We start from the raw sequence: 20,961 nt of genomic DNA, 5'->3' as shown, positions 1-20,961 counted from the left end.
GATATTTCTAAGTTTGCAAATTAATTCCCATTTGTTCATTTTATTTATGTTTTCACTGTTATGGGTTCATGACACGTCATCACTGAGCGCCGGGATGAACGTTACGTCTGAAGGCCGCGACAAAAACTGACCGCCCGACTTCCATTGAGCTTGAGCCGCTTCACCGGTGGTGCTAATCGGATTCCTGCGTCCACGGCCGCTCATGAATGGCACCATGGCCGCGTCCTCACACCGGATAATGCTGGGGCCGCTGGTTGCAGCCATCGACCAGGGCACTAGCTCCACGCGGTTTTTGGTAAGGCAAACAGAAGGATTTCCATTAGTGCAAGCTAGCTGTACATGTTAAATCAGGATCACACCACGCTGCCTTTAAGCTCTCCATGCGTACTCCTAGGACGAGGAGAATGAGACAGAAACGCCCTCTGGTTGTAACTTACTGCCAAATGATTTATTCCTCTTTACTGAATATCATATATAGTTGCTATATTTCAATATTAAGACACCGAATGTCCGTATTCCGGGTCAAACTAACTTTAGTGCGTCTACTTGAAATAATCAACGCACCCTTAGTGCTACTGTCAAACAGCACTTGAGGGCAGCAGTAGGTTATTTCCTGGAGAGATGGCACCACTACACTACTACACTTGTACACTACTACACTACTACACTACTACACTACTGTACACTACTACACTACTACACTACTGTACACTACTACACTCTGTACACTAATGTACACTACTGTACACTAATGTACACTACTACACTACTGTACACTTGTACACTACTGTACACTTGTACACTACTACACTACTGTACACTACTGTACACTACTACACTACTGTACACTACTACACTACTGTACACTAATGTACACTACTGTACACTAATGTACACTACTGTACACTACTACACTTGTACACTACTACACTACTGTACACTACTACACTACTACACTTGTACACTACTACACTACTACACTACTGTACACTACTGTACACTACTACACTACTGTACACTACTACACTACTGTACACTAATGTACACTACTGTACACTACTACACTACTGTACACTACTGTACACTACTACACTACTGTACACTACTACACTACTGTACACTACTACACTACTGTACACTACTGTACACTACTACACTTGTACACTACTACACTACTGTACACTACTACACTACTGTACACTAATGTACACTACTACACTACTGTACACTACTGTACACTACTACACTACTACACTACTGTACACTACTACACTACTGTACACTACTGTACACTACTGTACACTACTGTACACTACTGTACACTACTACACTACTGTACACTACTGTACACTAGTTAATTTGTAGGTATATCAACACAAGAATAACCTGTAACCACTGTGACACAGTAGCGTCATTATTGTAGCTTCTCAAGTATGAATAGTTGCTATTTGTCTTGATATGTGGTTATTTCAAACTAACTCGTCAGTCACACAAAACAAGCTGTTTGAGAAAGACACTGGGAGAATTAGCATAGAAAAATAGTACCAGGTTAACTGGTAATAAAAACAGCACAACAACAGAAAATGTTGGCTTTTGCTTGCTGCCGAAATTTAATGCACATCGTTAATAATGGAATGGATATGAAAGGAGATGACATTTTTCACCCCAGGGTGAACACATTTGTGAGAACAGGTGTTTTGAATTGTTTTCTGGGTGTGGCTGATTGTTGAAAGATGAGTTGACAACAGTCACGTCAGACTGTGTGAAACTCAACACACGACTCACAGCAACAGGTGGAGCAAAGAGTTTTTTTCAACCTCAAAAATAATAATGGGGAGGACAGGAATTTTTATGCTGTTAATTTTGAACCATAGTTTTTAACTGAATGATTAGACTTTTTAAACCCCAATATCCACTTCCACAGATTGTGACATCTCTTTTAGGTTTGGTAAATGTCACTTGATATTTGCAGGGCTATATTTGGCTGTGATAATGACAATATGAAATAGTGATGCAACGCACTATGCACGCTGTGCATACAACCCTGCTGTGCAAAAATAATAAATATCTCTCTCCTTTAGTAAGGTGGTACTGTTTAAATCAGAGAATTGAAGCTGCAGTTACACGTCAAATAGTGCATGTTTTCCTTATGGTGACATCTAAATTAACATAAAAATAATCTAACCACTCTTTAATGTGAACTTGAAAGTCCATAGCCTGTAGAAAAGCAGGTTTTGGTATTCAATGGATGTGAGTTTGGATCCTGCAACAGCTGAGATCCTTGAAAAAAGAGAAAGGACCAAAAAAGGAGCATTGAGCAGGGTTAGAGTCAATGCATGCTCGGTCGGCTTTTCCTGGATGAATGAAGAATAACGTAAAGCTACGTTCTTTCTAATGTGCCATTTTCTCTATTTGAAGGTTTTTAATTCAAAAACTGCTGAGCTCCTCAGCCATCATCAGGTAGAAATCAAGCAGAGCTTCCCAAAAGAAGGGTAAGTGAAAAGACTATATATATAAAAACAGAAACAGTTCCTAAACATTGCACATCAAATTTACTAATCCGTTTTATTAATTTATTTATTATTTTTCCCAATTTAAGATGGGTGGAGGAGGACCCCAAAGAAATCCTACAGTCTGTGTATGAATGCATTGAAAGGACATGCGAAAAACTCACCCAGCTCAACATAGACATCTCAAATATAAAAGGTACACACACACACAGGACTTACACCATCACCTGCTCTCTTTAAGCAGTGCTCAGACATACTTTGAATCTCTTCCAAGGGTGGTAGTGATCTAAAATCTCTGTAAACTGTCTAGCTATTGGAGTGACCAACCAAAGAGAGACCACGCTTGTTTGGGACAAGGAGACAGGGGAGCCCCTGTATAATGCAATCGGTAAATGTTTGTTTCGTTTCTTTCATTATTTGTGTGTCATTTCCAGTTATTATGGCACGGATTCTTTACTTGTATCAGCCCTGTAAATGCAGCTGAATACGGGTTAGATAGGATTCTTGGATTGGACTGATTTTCTGCAGTGTTTTTGTGCAGTTTGGCTGGACCTGAGGACTCAATCAACAGTGGAACGTCTAATTAACAAAACCCCGGGAAGGAATAAAAACCACTTGAAGGCAAGTTCCAGATCCATCCCTTAATTCTTTTTATTTATCTTGGATGGGAAGATTTGACTGTGCAGCTTCAGTGTCAAAGAGGTTCCTGCAGTGTTCTTGTTTTGGGCGTGGCACCTGGTTGGATGGATTATTAAATTACTTTCTGGCTCCTCACATTACCGCCCTGCTGAACCTGACTATATTTATTTACATTTGTCATTTGTCAATCAGATTTTTTTTTTTATAAGAAAATAAAACCGTGTATGGTAGATGTCCATGAAGATGAAGCCATGACTTAACTACCAAATATATGGTAGATGCGTTCAGGGCTTTTTGCAGCACTAGTACATTTGCTCATGTGATTGTCATCCTGCAGCATAAAACGGGGCTCCCCATTAGCACTTACTTCAGTGCAGTGAAGCTTCGCTGGCTGATGGACAACGTAGACAAGGTCCATGAAGCTGTTGTATCTCACCGCGCCATGTTCGGTACCGTGGACTCCTGGCTCATTTGGGTAATCACTCAGAAATCCTACCTCAGTAGTTGTAACAGAAATTGTTGCAGATGTCCATATAATGAAATTCTGCTAAAGCAATCCCATTTACAGCGTTAGGAGTAGGAAAAGGTCATATTTAAATTTAACATATGACCATATAACAATATGTTTACCCCATAAATAAATAAATAAATACTATATAACATATATATAAAAATCTAATATTTAAAAATGTATAAATACACATTTGTATGTCAAGTTTTTTACACAACTGTGAATCTAACTGACATTGTGAAAACTGTGTGACAGTGTTTGACAGGGGGCAAGTCAGGTGGAGTCCACTGCACAGATGTGACGAATGCCAGCAGAACCATGCTGTTTAACATTCACACAATGGACTGGGACCCAGAGCTTTGCAAGTATGACAGCTGCCTATGAGTGCTTTTTAAGTTCGTGCAATATTCATTTATACATTTTGTATCTCAAAACTAAATGGTGCTGTTTGAGTGTAGTGCCTGGTTCGATTTGACAAAGCCCTGCAACAGTTTCTGAAGTTCATTTTCATTTAATTTACAACACACGATGTACGATTTACTAATCACAACAATCACACTGAAAGAAGAATACACCTGATTATTGATAGACCGTTGCTCTTTCCTTTGATTCCCATCAGATATTTTGGTATTCCCATGGAGATCTTGCCCAGAGTCAGGAGTTCGTCCGAAATCTATGGTCTCATGGTAAGTGTCTCCTTCAAAGTCCACTCTACACTCTGTTAACTTCTATAATCTTGTAAACTGTTTTTAGTTTAGTTTGTAGACTGCGTCTAGTTTTGTGTCGACTCAAATATTAGGTTTTTGTTTGTGTTTTCTTTATGTTTTAATTTTTGTAAGTGTATTCTCAGTCTGTTTTCTAAGTGCATGATGGTTCACTGAGAAATTATTTTAGGCATTTTTTGTGTGTGCCATTGTCTCTCTTCTCTCACTGGTAGAAAATATGTTCTAGTCGGGTAAGTAACTCTTGTCGTCACTATTTTATCTCATCAAACAAAGTAACTTGACCCGCCCCTCCTTGACTGAAGCCAATATGCCATCACACAGTGCATTTCCAAGATTGATTTAAAGCATAATAGAAGGGTATTACCAGAACAAGTCATGACGTGTGTTAGATTTGATAAATTAGATCTAAACAGACTTACACACTGCTTCTTTCTGTTGTCTTTGTCTTGATTATTTACTATTTCAGAACTAACAGACGTAACATTTTATGAGCTTCCCTGTGTAGTAATTTCACAGTAAGCTACTGTTCGAGATACTTTAAAAAGTAAAAAGAAAACAAGAGACAGGAACAACAACTGTTGAACTTGTAGACGGTTATCTTTTAGTTCTCTTTTAATAATAATAATAATATGCAGGAACATTTTTGGATTTTTGTGTTCACACACAATATATGAAGCCAAAATATTGGTCTAAATAACAAATAATTAATCATCTAATGATTTTAGCAAGGACATTTATTATTATTATTATTATTTTTATCAATAGATCAAATGACAGTGAAAGTGCTGACGGGCTCTTAGGGGTGATCCTCAGACAATTATCACTCAACTCTCCACATCCAGCAGCGGGTTTTAAATGTGCATTAGCCGCCCAGCACCAAACAGGAGTCTGACAACGTTAGTGGGTTGCTTTTGAATGTAGTGGAGTATTAAGGCAGAAATGAAATGAAACAGGACTAAAATTAAACTGAATAATGCAGTTGCATTTGTCATGTGAACAGAAACACAGCGCTGCATGAATACTAACTTTGCTGTGCATCTGGTCATTTAAATAAACGGCTGTTTTTTTAAGTCAGTGTTGTGATCATGACTTGTGTGTAAAGTTTATTTAGGATCGCTTCATCTTGGGCACTACTTTACAAGAGATAAAATTTAGCCAGCAGACTCGCACTAAATGCTCTGTTGGAAATGTACTGGATGGTCCCTGTCCTTCACTGCTTCTGTTGTGGCATGCTGCTCACCTGGTGCTCATTGAGGCCCACAGCTCTCCTTACAGACCGTCTTCCTCTGCAACACATTACGACTCCTAAATCTCTTCACTCTTTTGCACACTTTTATCTAACCAACTTTTACCTTTAAACATCTAAACAAAACGGTAAGAACCACACGAAGGAGTGAAGACATTTTGAAATACACAAGTTCACACGTGGCCTTGTTTTCACTGTGACACTACTTGATGTTGTGGTGGAATTGAAATTGGTGAATTTTTGGTATTTGGCTTCCTGTAGTCAAATATTGAGTCATTTCCTTTGTGTTGTTGACTGGTCCGGGATGTTGCTTCGGTGAATAAGAATAGTTTTTCCACTAATAACTAATTTTAATTGTGATTTTTTTCATTTAATCACCAAAAGTGTCCAGTATTAGAGTATTAAAACATAATTTTCTTTAGAATTGTAAAGTTATAAAAACAAATACAGTATTTGTTTATGCTTATTGATTTTAGAATTTAGTTTATTTATTTAGTTCTTTATTTTTTCAATAGTCAATAAGCATAAATGCTATAATATTTTTATAAACAGAAATATTACCAACATATTGAAGAAAAACACATTTAAAATACTTTAAAAGTGATGAAACAGGAAAAAGTACATGTTCACTTAATGTTTTTTCTTTTGACAGAAATCCGGGGCTCTTTCAGGTATCCCCATTTCAGGGGTAAGTTCATCAGTTTTTTTACTTTGCTGACATCTTCTCTTCTTTTCAAACATTAAATCAAATGTTAATGTGATGTTTATTTTAAAACAGTGTCTTGGGGACCAGTCTGCAGCACTTGTTGGACAGATGTGTTTTAAGGATGGACAAGCTAAAAACACGTAAGAGCTTTTGTGTGTTTGAAATGAGCTTTTATCTCCTTTGTTACAAATTTGGCTTTAAGTTTGTCTCTTGTGTTTTAGGTATGGAACGGGCTGCTTTCTCTTGCGAAACACTGGAGCAAAGGTACACACACACACACAGATTTGTATTTTATCCACCCATATAAATGGTGACATCCCTTCCCACATACCCTGACGCTTTTCTGTTGTTTTGCAGCCTGTGATGTCCGACCACGGTCTTCTGACCACTGTGGCATACAAACTCGGTCGGGACAAACCAGCCTGTTATGCGCTGGAGGTAAACAGACTAGCACTGCCACACGTTAGCACTTCTGCACTTCCATGAAGTGGTGGATAATGCATGCAGTGGACCATTTTCTAACACTTCCTCACTGCATATTTGCAGATTTAGCTACACTAATTGCCTTTGATCATCCTGTCTTCTAATAATATTCCTGCCAGGGCTCTGTGGCCATCGCGGGAGCTGTCGTTCGCTGGCTGCAGGACAATCTGGGGATCATTGGATCATCTGAAGAGCTCGGTATGTCCTCGTCTTTGTTCAAGCAGATCAAATGTTACAAGCAATATGTTCAGAACTGATCGCATTTGAAGTTTTTTTGTTGTTGTCTACAACTTTAATAAATCAACTTTATTTTATAAAAAGTTGTACACATATATTTCAACAAAAATTAAGTCATTAAAATAGCTGCCACCTTTTTTTATCTCTCCGTATTGATACAATGTTGCTTTGACTTTTGTGACCTTGTGTATTTAATTATAATCATTGATAGACAATTGAATTTAAAATGTAATCTATTATTTAATTTAATCCCATGCAGAGAAGTTGGCTGCGTCAGTCGGTACGTCCTACGGTTGTTATTTTGTTCCTGCATTTTCTGGTCTTTATGCACCTTACTGGGAGCCGAGTGCAAGAGGGTAAGAGCCACACAACAAGATCAGTAGCATAATAAACGTGTCTAAAGAATTTACACAGCCTGTTGGAGTAATTCTTACTCTCTGATTGAGTCTCGATCTTTCTGTGTTACAGGATCATTTGTGGTTTAACTCAATTTACCAACAAGAGTCATCTGGCATTTGCTGCTCTAGAAGCTGTGTGTTTCCAGACACGAGAGGTGAGTTAATTAGTCATCAGGGAGATGTCCTGCTGTTTGACCTGTGCTGCACAGACCCAGCAGAACAAACTCTCCCCCTAAGAATTTACATAATTATTATTTGCTGATAAACATTTCATTTGGAATAATTTGACACTGGTGTAAAGACTCCGCATCCAGGTCATCATCTTATTCACATTCCTTACTTATTACATCTATATGATTTGATGCATGTATATTTGTGTGGGTGCAGATACTGGACGCCATGAATCAGGACAGCGGCATCCCACTAACTCAGCTCCAGGTGGACGGAGGAATGACATCAAACAGACTGCTCATGCAGCTGCAGGCCGACATTCTCTGTATTCCTGTTGGTAAGACTTCCATTTATTCCTTATAGTTTTTACACATTTTCAGTCATGAGGTTCAAATGGATCACTGAGTACATGTCCGCTCCCTTATTGGATTGTTCCTCTCGTCTCGCTTGGCCTGGAAATCGAATGGCTAAAAACAAATTATTGGACTATTCTGAGGTGGTCTTCTATGAGTCCTGATCTAAATCACATTGAACATCTGTGGAAAGAGCTAAAATATGTAGTCCCATCCATTCCTGAGACAACTGGAGGAGTGGACCAAAATACCTGTCGACAGGTCCAGAAGTCTTATTGAAAGTTAAAGAACTCATTTGATTGCAGTGAGATTCCTTCAAAAGTTGTGCAACAAAACATTAAATACAATCATTTGACGAAAAATCGGTGACCTTTGTGTGTTTTTATTTCTTTAACGGATAGGCACCGACAATTTTGTCTACATCTGTATGTCACTTTACTTGTAATTCATCTTAAATATCAGTATTCTAATTTTGTGAGATGCACTAATTATTATTGAATTAAAATAATGCATGTTTATTGTACCAACCAAATCACCACAGAGCTCTAAAATCTCTTTGCAAAAACCATTATCAAACAGATACATTGTGACCGAACATCAGACAGAACATCTAATCTATCTAAAAAGCGTGTTTCCTCCATTCCTCTGTCCTACCATCTTCAGCAGGAGGGATTCAGATGTAAGGGGAAGACAGAAGTGAGGGAAACGCCAGGTCATCTGATAAGGGGCTCGGCATGTGTCCAGCTCACAGACACATAGATACATAATGAACAAACAAGCGATCAGACTGGTTCTTAAACCAAGAAATCTACATATAACAAAATGTTTTCATAGCACGGCAGGAGTGTAATATATACAGCCATAAATAAATAAATGCTTAGTTACAATGGTAGGCATTTCAACAGTCCTACGACCTAAATGTTACATTAAAGATTAATGGTTAAACTATTGGATTGTTTGTTTTTTTTTCAATTGTATCGATGCAAATCAAAATACTGTCAATTGTTTTCAGTGAAGCCGTCCATGCCTGAGACCACAGCGCTCGGTGCTGCAATGGCAGCAGGAGCAGCCGAGGGGGTAAGCGTGTGGAGCCTGAACCCAGAGGACCTGAGTGAAGTCACATCAGAGAAGTTTGAGCCTCAGATCAACCCTGAAGGTGCCGTGATCTGCTGCTCTCTACGTGTCTAATAAGGTTTCCTCAGTAGCTGCTGTTTAGAAGTTATTTACGAATGATGTCCTTTGCAGAGAGTGAGTTTCGGTACGCTCGATGGAAGAAGGCAGTTGAGAAATCCATGAACTGGGAGACGACGGAACCTGTTTGTAATGGCAACGGTAGGCAAGACCACACCCAGACAAAATTCAGCCTCAGAACATACAAGTATGAACTAAGTGTCAGTGTGGGCCCATACATGACACATAATTTCCAGTAACAAGTACAATAGATGTGAAATATTGTTTCTCACACTTGGGTCAAGGTAGAAAAAAAAATGTATTTGTTTCACTTTATTTGTTTAACTATAAAAAACCTGATAAAGGTGATTTTTATTACCAAAACTGACAATTTTTTTATAACACAGATTTGTTATGTGCAGGTTTGTTTCTTTGAATTCTGGATTCACTGTCATCTCCGGCATTAATGTTTTCTGTCTCTTCCCTCCATCAAACCCTTATTGGCTCATCCTGTGGACGACCAAAAGGTGAAACTAGTATCTTCAGCAGCGTCCCCCTGGGCTTTTATATCATGGGCAGCATGTTGATGTTAATCGGCGCAAAATACATCTCGGGTCAGTGTCTATATACATACATTTAAGTGCATGCTGGTGGATTTTTAGGAACCTACAAAGTGCTCTTCGTCTGTAGAAGTGTCCCTTGTGATAAGTCTGAATGACAGCTCTAAATGCCATAAATGTCAATATTACTGTTCTTTACCAGGAAATCGTCACACTGCATGCTAACAGCTACTGCTGTATCTTTTCAGCCATCCAAAAAGCATCTCGTCAGAATCCTGGGCTTTTGTCACGCAACAGTGTTAGCTTGGTCCCAGGTGTACTTTTGAGTCCGCCTGTTACTGTAAACATGTCCTATTTGATTAATGCCTGTCAACCTTTCTTAAAATTAAAAATGTTTTCTTGTTTATCTGTCATTAGGCCACAACTAGACTCAGAATCCTCGAGGCATTAAAGGAAACGGTGAAAATGGAAACCAACGTGTTATATTGGACCAGCAATTAATTTGTCGCTTGAATTTTTTCCCAAACTCATTCCTGGGGAAAGGCACCTGCTGAATCTCATCGCTGACTGGAAAACAAGAACACATTTCAAATGAATAATGTGACACAGCTATTAATATTCTTTTTTTGAATTTATATTTTGCAGATAGATCAAGAACATTGAGACTTTAGACATGAGTTGGAGCAGGAATGTGCATGCAGTATTTTTGTAAATGTATTTTTGATGATACAGTATGAATTCGGAGCTTGTATATAGTAACTGTACTGATGTTAGTTCAGATTACTGCTGTTTTACGTGAAGTCTGCTGTTTAATTAGCATTACTTTGTCATATCACTGTTGAATGGTCTGTCAGCCATCTTGTGATGTTTTGTTGTTTGACACCCTCCACTATGAGCTAGGGAGGAATTTTTAGAGCACTTTAAATTTTTAGTTTTGTCTTGTGGGACCTTTGTGCTAACAAGAATCTATAATATTTACTTTATACCGAACCGTCGAGCTACTGTTCGAGAAAACAAATAGAGACCGAAACAAGGGTTAATGAACTTGTTGAACTGTAGGAGGTTATCTTTTAGTTACCTCTTGTACTTGAAAAAGGGAAATGATATAATATGCAGACACGTTTTTGGATTTTTGTGTTCACACACAACATATGAAGCCAATGATTAGACCAAAATATTGGTCTAAATATTTAATCTAATGATTTTAGCAATCTCCACTGTTGATAATTTCGCCAATAGTCCAGTAGTTTTCATCAGATGTTCTAGCTGCCTCTTTACCCTTATCAACCTGAAATGCTTATTAAAAAGTCAAGTTACCTTCTATGTCATGCAAAACATCTGTCAAGTTATGCAAAACCCTGTACTGGACAACCGTAATGCAAACATTTCCTCTGGGTCTGAAAAGATAACTCCCTGTAGCTGATTCGTTGCTCTAAAATGTTCTCTGATTACATTTCTAATAATATATATTTATTTCAAATGATTTCCGAATCCACAGGAATATGAATTGTTAAAGTGCTAGAGTTAAAGTGAACTCTGGTGAAGTATGAGAGGGTTAACAGTGGCCAGTATTTATTCTGTTGTCCCACAGAACAGGTATTTTGATTAACTGTTGAGTCAGCGCTCTGTGTGGCCATGCAGTTATTTATTAAACTGTACAATCCACTGAAGGTAAGAAAGTACTGAGCACAAAAGCTCAAAGCTCAAATGGATATTTATTTAATTTAATAAGACCCATAACTGTGAAATTGTATTTTAACATTGTTATTTTGTTTGTATTCATGATACAGAAAGTGTACAATCCTCTTTAGGTTCTGTAACCTGTATTCTGATGCTGAAAGGTTTGAGGACGAACAATTACACAGCAGGCGCTGCTCAGTTGGAAACATACCATAACTGGTGAAACGGAGGAGATAATGTGGAAAGAATGTGTCACTTCCAATGTATGGAAACGGGTTTGTCAATAAATGTCATCAAAAATGAACTATGTCTTGTAAACTCGCTGCTTGATAGATTAATACATCACTTGTTTGAAATGAATTCTGAAACAAAACAACAAAGGTAACTAGTTATTGTGTCTAGTTGTTTCCTAGTGAACAGGCTGTAAAGTCAGTTTAACTTTCGCATTAACCCCATTTTCACTCTCATCAACTGAAAAACCTACAATCATTAAAACTAAGGATTTAGTTCCTCTCCTGTGATGACTCACTCAAACACCCGCACACTGTTTTTGGATTAAAGCCAAACACAACCTACCTCTCTGTAAGGGGAAATCCCCCCCCACCATCACCAAACCAGCAGCTGTTAACAGGGGAGTTGTTTGTGCAACAAGAGAACATTATTCAACACTCCTGCACGTCAATTTAGTCCACATCGGCTTTTTGAACACAGCTGTCCCAGTGGGGGAATAGATGTAGAGTGTAAAACTACACTTTATAACAGCCTTATTTGATGCTGTTTAACCAAACATGTTGGAGAAACGAACACAGAGCAGTGCGTCATACATCATCTGCTCGAGGGATTAATTTGCTGGAAATATTTGTTTAAATATGAACATGTCAGTGTTGTGCTGCAGTCGAGTTACTGATTCATTTTTAATGACTGTAAAGCTCAGAGACTTTGCTTATGAATATAACCACACATTAAACTCATTTGCATATCAACTGGCCCTCGACAGGTTGATTTTCTGTATGAGGAATAGAAATAGAATTATTATTTAAAATTTATTTTGTGTCATTTGTTTTCAGATGACTTGTTTTTCCTCAGTAAATCCAGTTTATGTTTATGTTACTAATCATCTCCAATCTAATAATAATCAAATTTTTCTATTAAATGTAATGAACACTTAATCTGAACTGACACTGTTTGACGCCTTTATTTTGAAACTGACATCGGCCTCACCTCGGTGATATGTTAACCAGGAAGTTGTTCCAGGTGTGGGACATTTTATGTGGCAGTTGTTCCTCATTTCTGATCTTGCGGTGACAAGCTGAAAGGTGGAGATAGGTGAGCCAGTCGTACGTGTTGTGTTATAACACCCTGTCATTTCATTGCTCTCTGTTGACAGACGTTTTAACTTCCAGGTGTGAGAAAGAAGAAAAACTTCAGTTTCAGGTGGTCGTGAGTGTTAATGAATGACTTGAACATGTTGGATTGGAGATGGAATGAAGCCAGTGGAAACCACTTTGTTTCAAGGGGCACCAACTTCAGTCCAGATACTAAAGGTCAGTTTTCATATAGTAATCAGATACTCAGAATAACCAGTTCACAAGTAGGAAATTCTAGCCGCACACATACACATCTATTCTTTTCTGAATTGTACCTTTGTATTGTTTTTTAAGACATGAGAAGGTCAACATACGCGTTTCTCTGTTTCACACTGTTGATTTTAATATAAGTAAAGTTTCTTTAGTTCTTAGTTGGGTTGTGTTAGGAACTTTTCAAAAGAACTAGTCACACTATATGTGACGTCTGGGAAAGTGAAAGTATTAAGTAATAAGCAATTTTCTGTGGCAACTTTTCAAACTGTGAACATTAACGTACTCGATGTTACAACACAGCATCTCACATTTTACACCCTTTAATTTTAATTTAGTATTTCTTTTACCCTCTGCCATTTGATTATAACAAAACAAATATTAACACATATTATACACATCTATCTTCAGCTAAAGGAAATATATATATAAATATATTATAGAGTATTACAGTCAAATAAGTTAAATGTAGTGGGCCAACATTACTCTATGAGATGTGGGATAGTTGAAGTGTGAAATCAATCATGTTTATATTAATGAATGAATATTATTTTTATACTATATTACAATTATATTGTAGGTTGTGTCATTTTAATATTACTTCTTTATGTCCTTTAACTATGTGGTTTCATTTTAATCAAATATTTGTGCATTGCTACTGTATTTTTTTTTTCAGGCTGTCTTATCAGTGATCTCAGGCCATCAGGGTACATTCAAACTATGCATAAGAAAAACACAGTGAAAGAACTGCTAATGATGAGACGTCAGGTGAGTAAACAGGTATTCCACAGAAAGAGTACACGAACATGTTAAGACACGTCCACATAGGTTTGGTAGTTTGAAAATGCTGCAATCAATTCCATTAGTCATGCTGCTGTTGAAATGTGGTACTATAGCTTTTAGATTAAATGAAAACTATAAATCAGTGTCTCGTTTTGCTTAAGAATATAAACAATGTTTGATTTCCTTCAGAATGAGGAAGAAGTTGAGCGTTCCTCCACTTCACTGATATAACAGATGGCAACAGTAACTTGCTTACGTACATTGACACGCTCACATGTGATTGGTCATGTTTGTTTGTCTTTCAGAAATGGAACGGCTCACATGAGGAAAACTATTTGGAGCCAAAATGTAAATACGCTAAATGTGAAACTTTTGCCACTGACGTGACAGCCCCTCCGGCACCGGTGAACCCAAATTTCACAGATTTCCCTCCCGCTGCTGTTGAAAATGGGCACATTAACCCACAACAAATGCAAAATCCTGCTCTGCAGGGACCTTTGGCCCCGACCGCTGAAGTCAAAATGACTTTATTTCACTGGCAGGTGCAACATGAGGCACAGAGAATTGAAAGAGTTTCTCCTGACCTGCTGAACATGCAGGATTCAGATGGTGACACGTATGTATTGATAAAATGTTTCTATTACTAGTGAACTAAAATAAAAAGCATGTACTTTAACTGTATCTTTAATATTTTCCAACTTTTAGATTTCTTCATATAGCTGTGGCACAAGGTAGACGTGCCCTGGCTTATGTGCTCGCTGGAAAAATGGCCAGCTGTGGCTCTCTGGACATGAAAGAACACAATGGACAGGTACAAACAGAACCAAGGTTAGCAAACAGTGCCAACACATATTAAATAACTTGAAACTAAAGGTTGTTGCATTCTGTGAACAGACAGCTCTTCAGATAGCAGCTGCCACCAATCAGCACTTGATTGTCCAAGACCTGCTGGCACATGGAGCCCAAATCAACACGCGAGACTTCTGGGGCCGCTCACCTTTGCACGTGTGTGCTGAGAAAGGCTACTTCCTTAGTATCCAGGTAACACTTTACTGTCAGGTCCAGTTTAAAACATGTTTTATATCTTAGACAGAAATTCTGCTGGAATCTTCCACATAGCAGAAACTTACTACTTAACATTAAAGTGCAAATATTTCATTGTGAACATGTAAAAAACAGTTTATGTTAGATTAGCATTAGACATATTAACAGACAAATATTTAGTTTTATGCGGCTCAAGTGAGTCAATAACAGAACTTGCTTGTGGTTTCTTTGTCCTCAAGAAGTTAAGTTTCATTTAATTTGGACCAGTAAACCAGAAGCCACTCATGGTTTTCTGTTCTATAACCACCAGCATCTAACTCCCTCAGAGTTGGGGGAGGAGGCGGCCCTCCCCCAACCCCCACCACCACTACCATCGCAGTGGGGTCATTTCTTGCTGCTCCAGTTACTGGTGACAGGCAGGATTTGAACCAGTCCTGCATCTGTGATGTCTTATGGACTCAAACAACCCAAACCATGCCACCACGTCCCCTTCACACTGGCCCATGTCCCTTAGTGCACATTTAAGTTTTGACTTTACTGCTGACCTTCAAAATTCACTGACCCCTCATAAGGTTTTAACGTTGTCCATGAGGTCCACATCACTACAAACCTGTCCTCTAACCCCCTGAGCTATTTGGCTTTTGTTTGTTAGCTTTCCTTTCATTGATGACTTCAAATGTCCCCGAGCGACATAAGGCTTGACGCCACAACCTCCGGCCTTATAACCTGTTCTTTGAGTTTTTTGGTCATTTGACTTATTGATCTTTTTTGAAGCATTTCATTTTTTTGTTTCAAAAAGTCACTGAGTCTTATGAATATTGAACCCACAACCACTTCAATTCTAAACCACTCCCCAACTCCCTGGTCTCTAACTCTCTAAGCTATTTGACAAGATCGTAATTTTCCTTAGAGTATTTCAGACTTTCCTGTAAACACCGGTCTTTAAAATGTAGGTACTTGTTGTCAGAACCAAACCAGCAGCCACAGAACTTCAAACCTGTTCTTTAACCCTCTGAGCTATATAATTAATATCTAACCATAATTCATGCTCATCTATCACATGAATCATTGAGAACATTATGTTATTTATGTTTTCTGTAATTTCTTTTCACAGAGCATCTGGAGGACCGTCAGTGGGAGTGGGCAATTGACTGACGTAGAAATGTTCAATTATGATGGTGAGTATTTTGATATTAATTTAACTGAAACAATCCTGCTAATGTAAAATGTTTTTGTGATTTAACACCAGTCTTTCTCTGTCTGGAGGTTTAACTCCACTCCACGCAGCAGTCATGGCTCACAATGCTGCTATTAAAGAGATGAGGACTCTTGAAAATCCTTGTTCGTATATGGCGACGGAGCTAACGCAGAGGAGACAGATGTATGTTGAATGTATTAAGACTCTACTGTTCATGGGTGCCTCCTGTGGGACAAAGGTAATTATTGCAACAACTGGGCAGCTTTTATTTTGGAGTTTCTATATAAAAGCACACACCTAAGGTTTCCTTAGCTTTGTACTTTATATTGATTCATGGTAGACTGATACTATATCAGAGTTACTTCCTTATGGTTTAGAAAGCTGCATGCTTAAGCAATGAAAAGAGACAAAGTCCACATTAGGTGCGGTGTTGGGTCATTATCAGTCATAAAAACTTGGGCACTGCAAAACTGAACTTGCAGTCATGTAGTGTTTGTTTTATTGTTCCCTCAGGAGCTGAAAAGTGGACGGACTTGTCTGCACATGGCATCTGAGGAGGCAAACGTAGAGCTGCTTCTGCTTTTCCTCAACCAGCCATCCTCACTGTCTATTGTAAATGTTAAGGTTCGTTGTGGTAATGTTTTGAAAGGCTGGACCATATCGTGACGCTGCGACAAACAGCAGGTAATGTGTAGTTCTGTGTATGTTTCAGACGTTCAGTGGAAACACGGCCCTGCATATCATCAGCTCTTTGCAAAATCATAAGAATCAAGTGGAAGCCGTGAAGCTGCTGATGAGGAAAGGAGCCGACCCCGGTGCCAGAAACTTTGAAAATGAGCTGCCGTCTCAGCTGGTGCCTGAAGGACCAATTGGTGAGAAGGTAAGGCACGCCATGAATTTATATTGCTTGTAGTGTAAAAAGTCATAAATGATCCCAGCTCTGATTTTGGTTTTGTCTTTTTTCAGGTACGACAGATCCTGAAAGGGAAAAATGTTCATGCTTAAGTAAAGCTCAAAAACACTGTCAGTCAGACAGTCTACTCTATGATATTATTTGCCAATAAAAGAGGCAGATGCTCGTTGTTTCAGTGAAACATACCACATTGTTCATTACTATGTAATGCTCAAAAGACAGTGAAGCTCTAAGACTAGTGTGTTGTTTTGTATATGTTTTTGTTGGTTTATTTTTATGGTTTTGCAATTAACAGGTTCTTTATATTTACAGAGCAATCGTAGGTTTAGATTTGTTTTTATTCTCATTATGCAGTTTGAAAGTATTTCAGTTGTTTTATCAATTTATTTTGGTACCATATGCACTTGTAATTGCATGTTGACACATTTTAAATGTAATAATGTATATCACTTTATTGTGAAAATGTTGTGTAATATCATGAAAATTACTGAAACAGCTTTGACAGATATTCTACATTTTGTTCAATTTATGCATAAAGGTTTTGTTTAGTTAAAACATAAGGAAATGTTTTGTAAACTTAAGTCAAAATAATGTAATTATATGGAAAATGTCATACTGAACAATTTAACTAAATTTTTAAGTGAAATATATTTTGTGCTGTACTTCTACAGAGTTAACTGCATGGAGATTTTCTGTAGTTTTCAATAATAAAAATAAATAAATAAAGTTGATCTTCAGCCGCATCTTCAGTTTTGTGTTTTTCTTAAATTTTACTTTTTTTTCTGCATTTCTTGCATCTAAACGTCTTCAAATATCAGTGTTACAAACCAGAGATCAGCTGTAAATCTGTGTGATCTTTGCTTCCTTACAACTCCTGGAATTCAGTTTCTGACTATTTACGCAGTATAAAGTACTGTAAATTAAACAAAGGCGGAGGCACAGAAGCTCATTGGCACAGGTGATAAATGTGCTGAGGTAAATTAGTTGAATCAAATCAATAAGGAAGTGAAAGCTTCTGATGTTGTAGTAGCAACCAACAACATGCATGTCTGACAAGTCAATCCAGTCTGACGGATTTATTTTTGAATGTCAAAACAGAAACTTACATGTTTTTACAGTCTTCTTCCAATTGTGTGTTGATGCGTTTACGCTGTCATTACCTAAAAATGAAGTACTGCCAGAAGCAGAAAACATTTACAGTTTACAACTGAGCAAGATGAAAAGACAAATGCATTAATGTACAGAACGATGGCAGCAGTCAGACAGTTTGCAAGGACTTTTCATGAACAACTGAACAATTATCAAATATAAATATTGAAAAGGTTGATGAAGGACAACATTAGCAGTCTCTTCTCCTGGTCTTGGCTGACTCAATTCACCAGTCCAGAGACTGGTGTCAGGTCTAAGAGCCTCATTGCCTGCAAACTGACAGAGGATCTTAGCGCTAGGCATGCAACTCATTTCTTCTTCTTCTCCTGTGTGGTGGTGGTGAACCACTGGTCCAACAGCTTCTTGCTGTAGTAAATCTGCCAGCCGTGCACCTGCACAGCAATGACGATCACCAAGTACATCACAGATACGGCAGAGAAGCCGAAGATGAAACGGTATGCTTTGCCATGTCTGTAGAGCTGCTGTGCCACGGGGAACATTTCCATACTGCCATAGATCAGTGGGGCCACACAGAAGAGTCCAGCACTGATCATGGAGATTACCAGGTAGCTGATGTTGTTGCGAGGCAATGCCAAGAAGCTGAAGACGGTGGGAATAATGCTCAGGAGGTAGGGGTACTCCCACTGGTATGGAGAGGCTACTATCTTGTGGGATACCAGGCTCAGCTGGCTCACTATCACCTGAGAGAGAAAAGACAACATAAACTGTCACTGATTAAAAAAAAAATTTTCATGGTCTGCGTCTGTTTTGTAACGTTCATCATTACCTGAGCTGCCATCAGCACCCAGATAAGAAGATGGACTATGTTGAGTTTACGGATTTCAGACTTCAAGGCAACGCTGTGTGAAATGAAATAAAGAAGTACAGTCACATACAAAAAGTAAAGGCTTCGATGCACTGACAAAAAACAAAACAAAACACACAGATTAAATGAACCTTCAAATCTGATCCTACACAAAATTCTGGGGTTGAACTAATCACTAAATTATTAAATAAAACCAATTTTAACATCATGTAAAAATATTTAGATTTCAGTTATGTGAACTATTTAATAATTGTTAGAGATCTGTTAAAAGACAATATAGAGCAATAATTAAATTGTCAAGTAGTGGAGCTCTTTATTAACTTATCTTCTTCAAACCTACTGGAGAGGTTGTCATTTGCATGTTGACATTTAATAGGGTGCTCACAACAAGCCAACAAGTCTGCAGCTGAAAATGATGACAATGAGTTGATTTATTTATGCTGCAGCACCTTTCCTGGAGGTGTAGTGGTAAAACTCTCCACTGGAGAAGTCTCACAGGTGAATTTAACACCAAGGTTTTAGTGCTGGTGAAGGTGTTTTGCAATGTGGTGACCTACATATGGTTCTTATTAATTGTTGTGATTAATAATTCCTGACTGATCAAAAATTAAATACAGGTAATAAATAATAAAACATTATCAGTTATTGCTTGTCGCTTAATTATTTCATATATTTAATCTTAAATACAGTGCTTATAATGTAATGTTGCTTAAAAAACTCAATATTACCACTGTTTGAGTTCTCGTGAGAGATATTATTCCATTGCTTTAATGATTTAAAACAAACAAACAAACACACCTCATCTGATAGTGAGAGGCAACACGCTCCCGGTGCTGAAAGTCACTGCCATCTGTGCCTGCTGCTCTCGGTCCTGCTCGAGAAGCCATACTGGAAATCTGAAAGCAAAACAAACAAAGAGTTGATCATCCACTGTGGAAGCAGCTGCATGAAGTACATTTTAATTCTTGGTAGTACAGAGATCAGGTACTAGTACTACACTCCAAACTACAGCAGTGGTTAATATTTACAGTCCAACTAAAACTCCACTGTGGGCGTTTGTGCTTTAAGTGGAACAAGTAGAAACACATCTCTACTAGTTCACTGGTTTAATACTGAGGCTTTCTAGTAAAACTTAAACCTAATGTTAAAGTTTAACACAGCGTTTAGCAACTGACTGAACATTAACGTTGTCCGTTAACTTAAACAGCAACTCAGAGGCTATTTAACAGATTTACAACAGATACATTAACTCGAAATTCATTTTTAATCAGGATAATTTTAATTTTAACAACTTGCAAGCAGCATAAAAAACAGCTGGGCTAACAAGCTGAAGCTAACTGTTAGGTCATACAGATGGATTGTAGCCTCTGTTCCTCTACTGAAGCTTGAGATACGAGCCCAAACACAAGTTTCGAGATTGATGCATAGAAAACGTACGATAAGTTATTAATTTAACTTACTTTTAAGTGCTGGTGTTCATAAAAACTATAAATACGCTGCTATGACTGGTGCTAGCTGCTGGAGGAGGGAGGACTGAGGAAGTATGACGTCTCAAACTGTGATTGGTCCGATTCTAGCAAATTCAAACTAACTTTATTTATACGACCATTCGTGTCAACACATTGCTTCAGTATCAAGTAGAATAATCAATTTCACCAATTGTCAACAAATGTCATATTAATATTACTGATTCGTTAGTCTGTCTATTGGGGCAGCTGATAACAATGGATTTTATTGCAACCAATGTATATACAGTTTTGATGATCATGTGTTTCACTGCTGGGAAACTTCATCATTTCAAGCAAGATCCAACTGAATAAATAAAGTGCTGTTATTATAGTGTATTTAGTTATGTTAAGTAACAAACGTTAGTTAACAATACAACATAAAATACATTATTAAATAAGTGGTAGTAGAGGGAAAATACAAAAATTCTCTTTGAAATGTATTGAATTCAGAATCTGAAGTAGCAGAAAATGGAAATGTTCCCCCAAAGTAGGAATTTCTCAGAACTATACATAAGTAAAAGTACTTACAGAATAAATGTACTGACCTAAAGGGCCCCTGAGTTCTTAATATCTC

General features: G+C 37.9%; 3 protein-coding genes across 4 annotated transcripts; 2 read left to right on the top strand and 1 right to left on the bottom strand.

Moving 5' to 3' along the window:
- Positions 1-126: 126 nt before the first annotated feature.
- On the top strand, positions 127-11,693 carry gk (glycerol kinase). 2 transcript variants are annotated; one of them, XM_026363515.1, is made up of 21 exons: positions 127-295; positions 2,419-2,492; positions 2,600-2,706; positions 2,821-2,898; positions 3,052-3,131; positions 3,487-3,624; positions 3,916-4,025; positions 4,280-4,346; positions 4,598-4,615; positions 6,284-6,319; positions 6,410-6,477; positions 6,559-6,601; positions 6,695-6,775; positions 6,940-7,018; positions 7,317-7,413; positions 7,526-7,610; positions 7,843-7,963; positions 8,992-9,135; positions 9,225-9,311; positions 9,677-9,763; positions 10,127-11,693. In XM_026363515.1, the coding sequence occupies exons 1-21, from the start codon at positions 203-205 to the stop codon at positions 10,135-10,137; spliced, it is 1,704 nt and encodes a 567-aa protein (XP_026219300.1). In that variant the 5' UTR covers positions 127-202; the 3' UTR covers positions 10,138-11,693. The 2 variants fall into 2 exon arrangements, with proteins under 2 accessions (XP_026219300.1, XP_026219301.1); XM_026363516.1 differs by lacking the exon at positions 4,598-4,615.
- Positions 11,694-12,645: 952 nt separating this feature from the next.
- nfkbiz (nuclear factor of kappa light polypeptide gene enhancer in B-cells inhibitor, zeta) lies at positions 12,646-18,210 on the top strand. The gene is made up of 11 exons (XM_026363728.1): positions 12,646-12,715; positions 12,793-12,933; positions 13,643-13,734; positions 14,055-14,365; positions 14,455-14,560; positions 14,644-14,790; positions 15,908-15,971; positions 16,060-16,229; positions 16,505-16,615; positions 16,704-16,871; positions 16,958-18,210. The coding sequence occupies exons 2-11, from the start codon at positions 12,840-12,842 to the stop codon at positions 16,994-16,996; spliced, it is 1,302 nt and encodes a 433-aa protein (XP_026219513.1). The 5' UTR covers positions 12,646-12,715; positions 12,793-12,839; the 3' UTR covers positions 16,997-18,210.
- A 21-nt stretch (positions 18,211-18,231) lies between these two features.
- On the bottom strand, positions 18,232-20,440 carry LOC113164428 (protein jagunal homolog 1-B). The gene is made up of 4 exons (XM_026363729.1): positions 20,340-20,440; positions 19,678-19,775; positions 18,841-18,913; positions 18,232-18,754 (listed from the first exon to the last, which is right to left on the bottom strand). The coding sequence occupies exons 2-4, from the start codon at positions 19,764-19,766 to the stop codon at positions 18,362-18,364; spliced, it is 555 nt and encodes a 184-aa protein (XP_026219514.1). The 5' UTR covers positions 19,767-19,775; positions 20,340-20,440; the 3' UTR covers positions 18,232-18,361.
- Positions 20,441-20,961: the final 521 nt, after the last annotated feature.

The sequence above is a fragment of the Anabas testudineus genome, chromosome 2, assembly GCF_900324465.2.
Source record: "Anabas testudineus chromosome 2, fAnaTes1.2, whole genome shotgun sequence".
NCBI classification, from domain to species: Eukaryota; Metazoa; Chordata; class Actinopteri; order Anabantiformes; family Anabantidae; genus Anabas; species Anabas testudineus.
The sequence above is the reverse complement of the archived record's forward strand: the minus strand, read 5'-3'. Positions and strand labels throughout refer to the sequence as shown.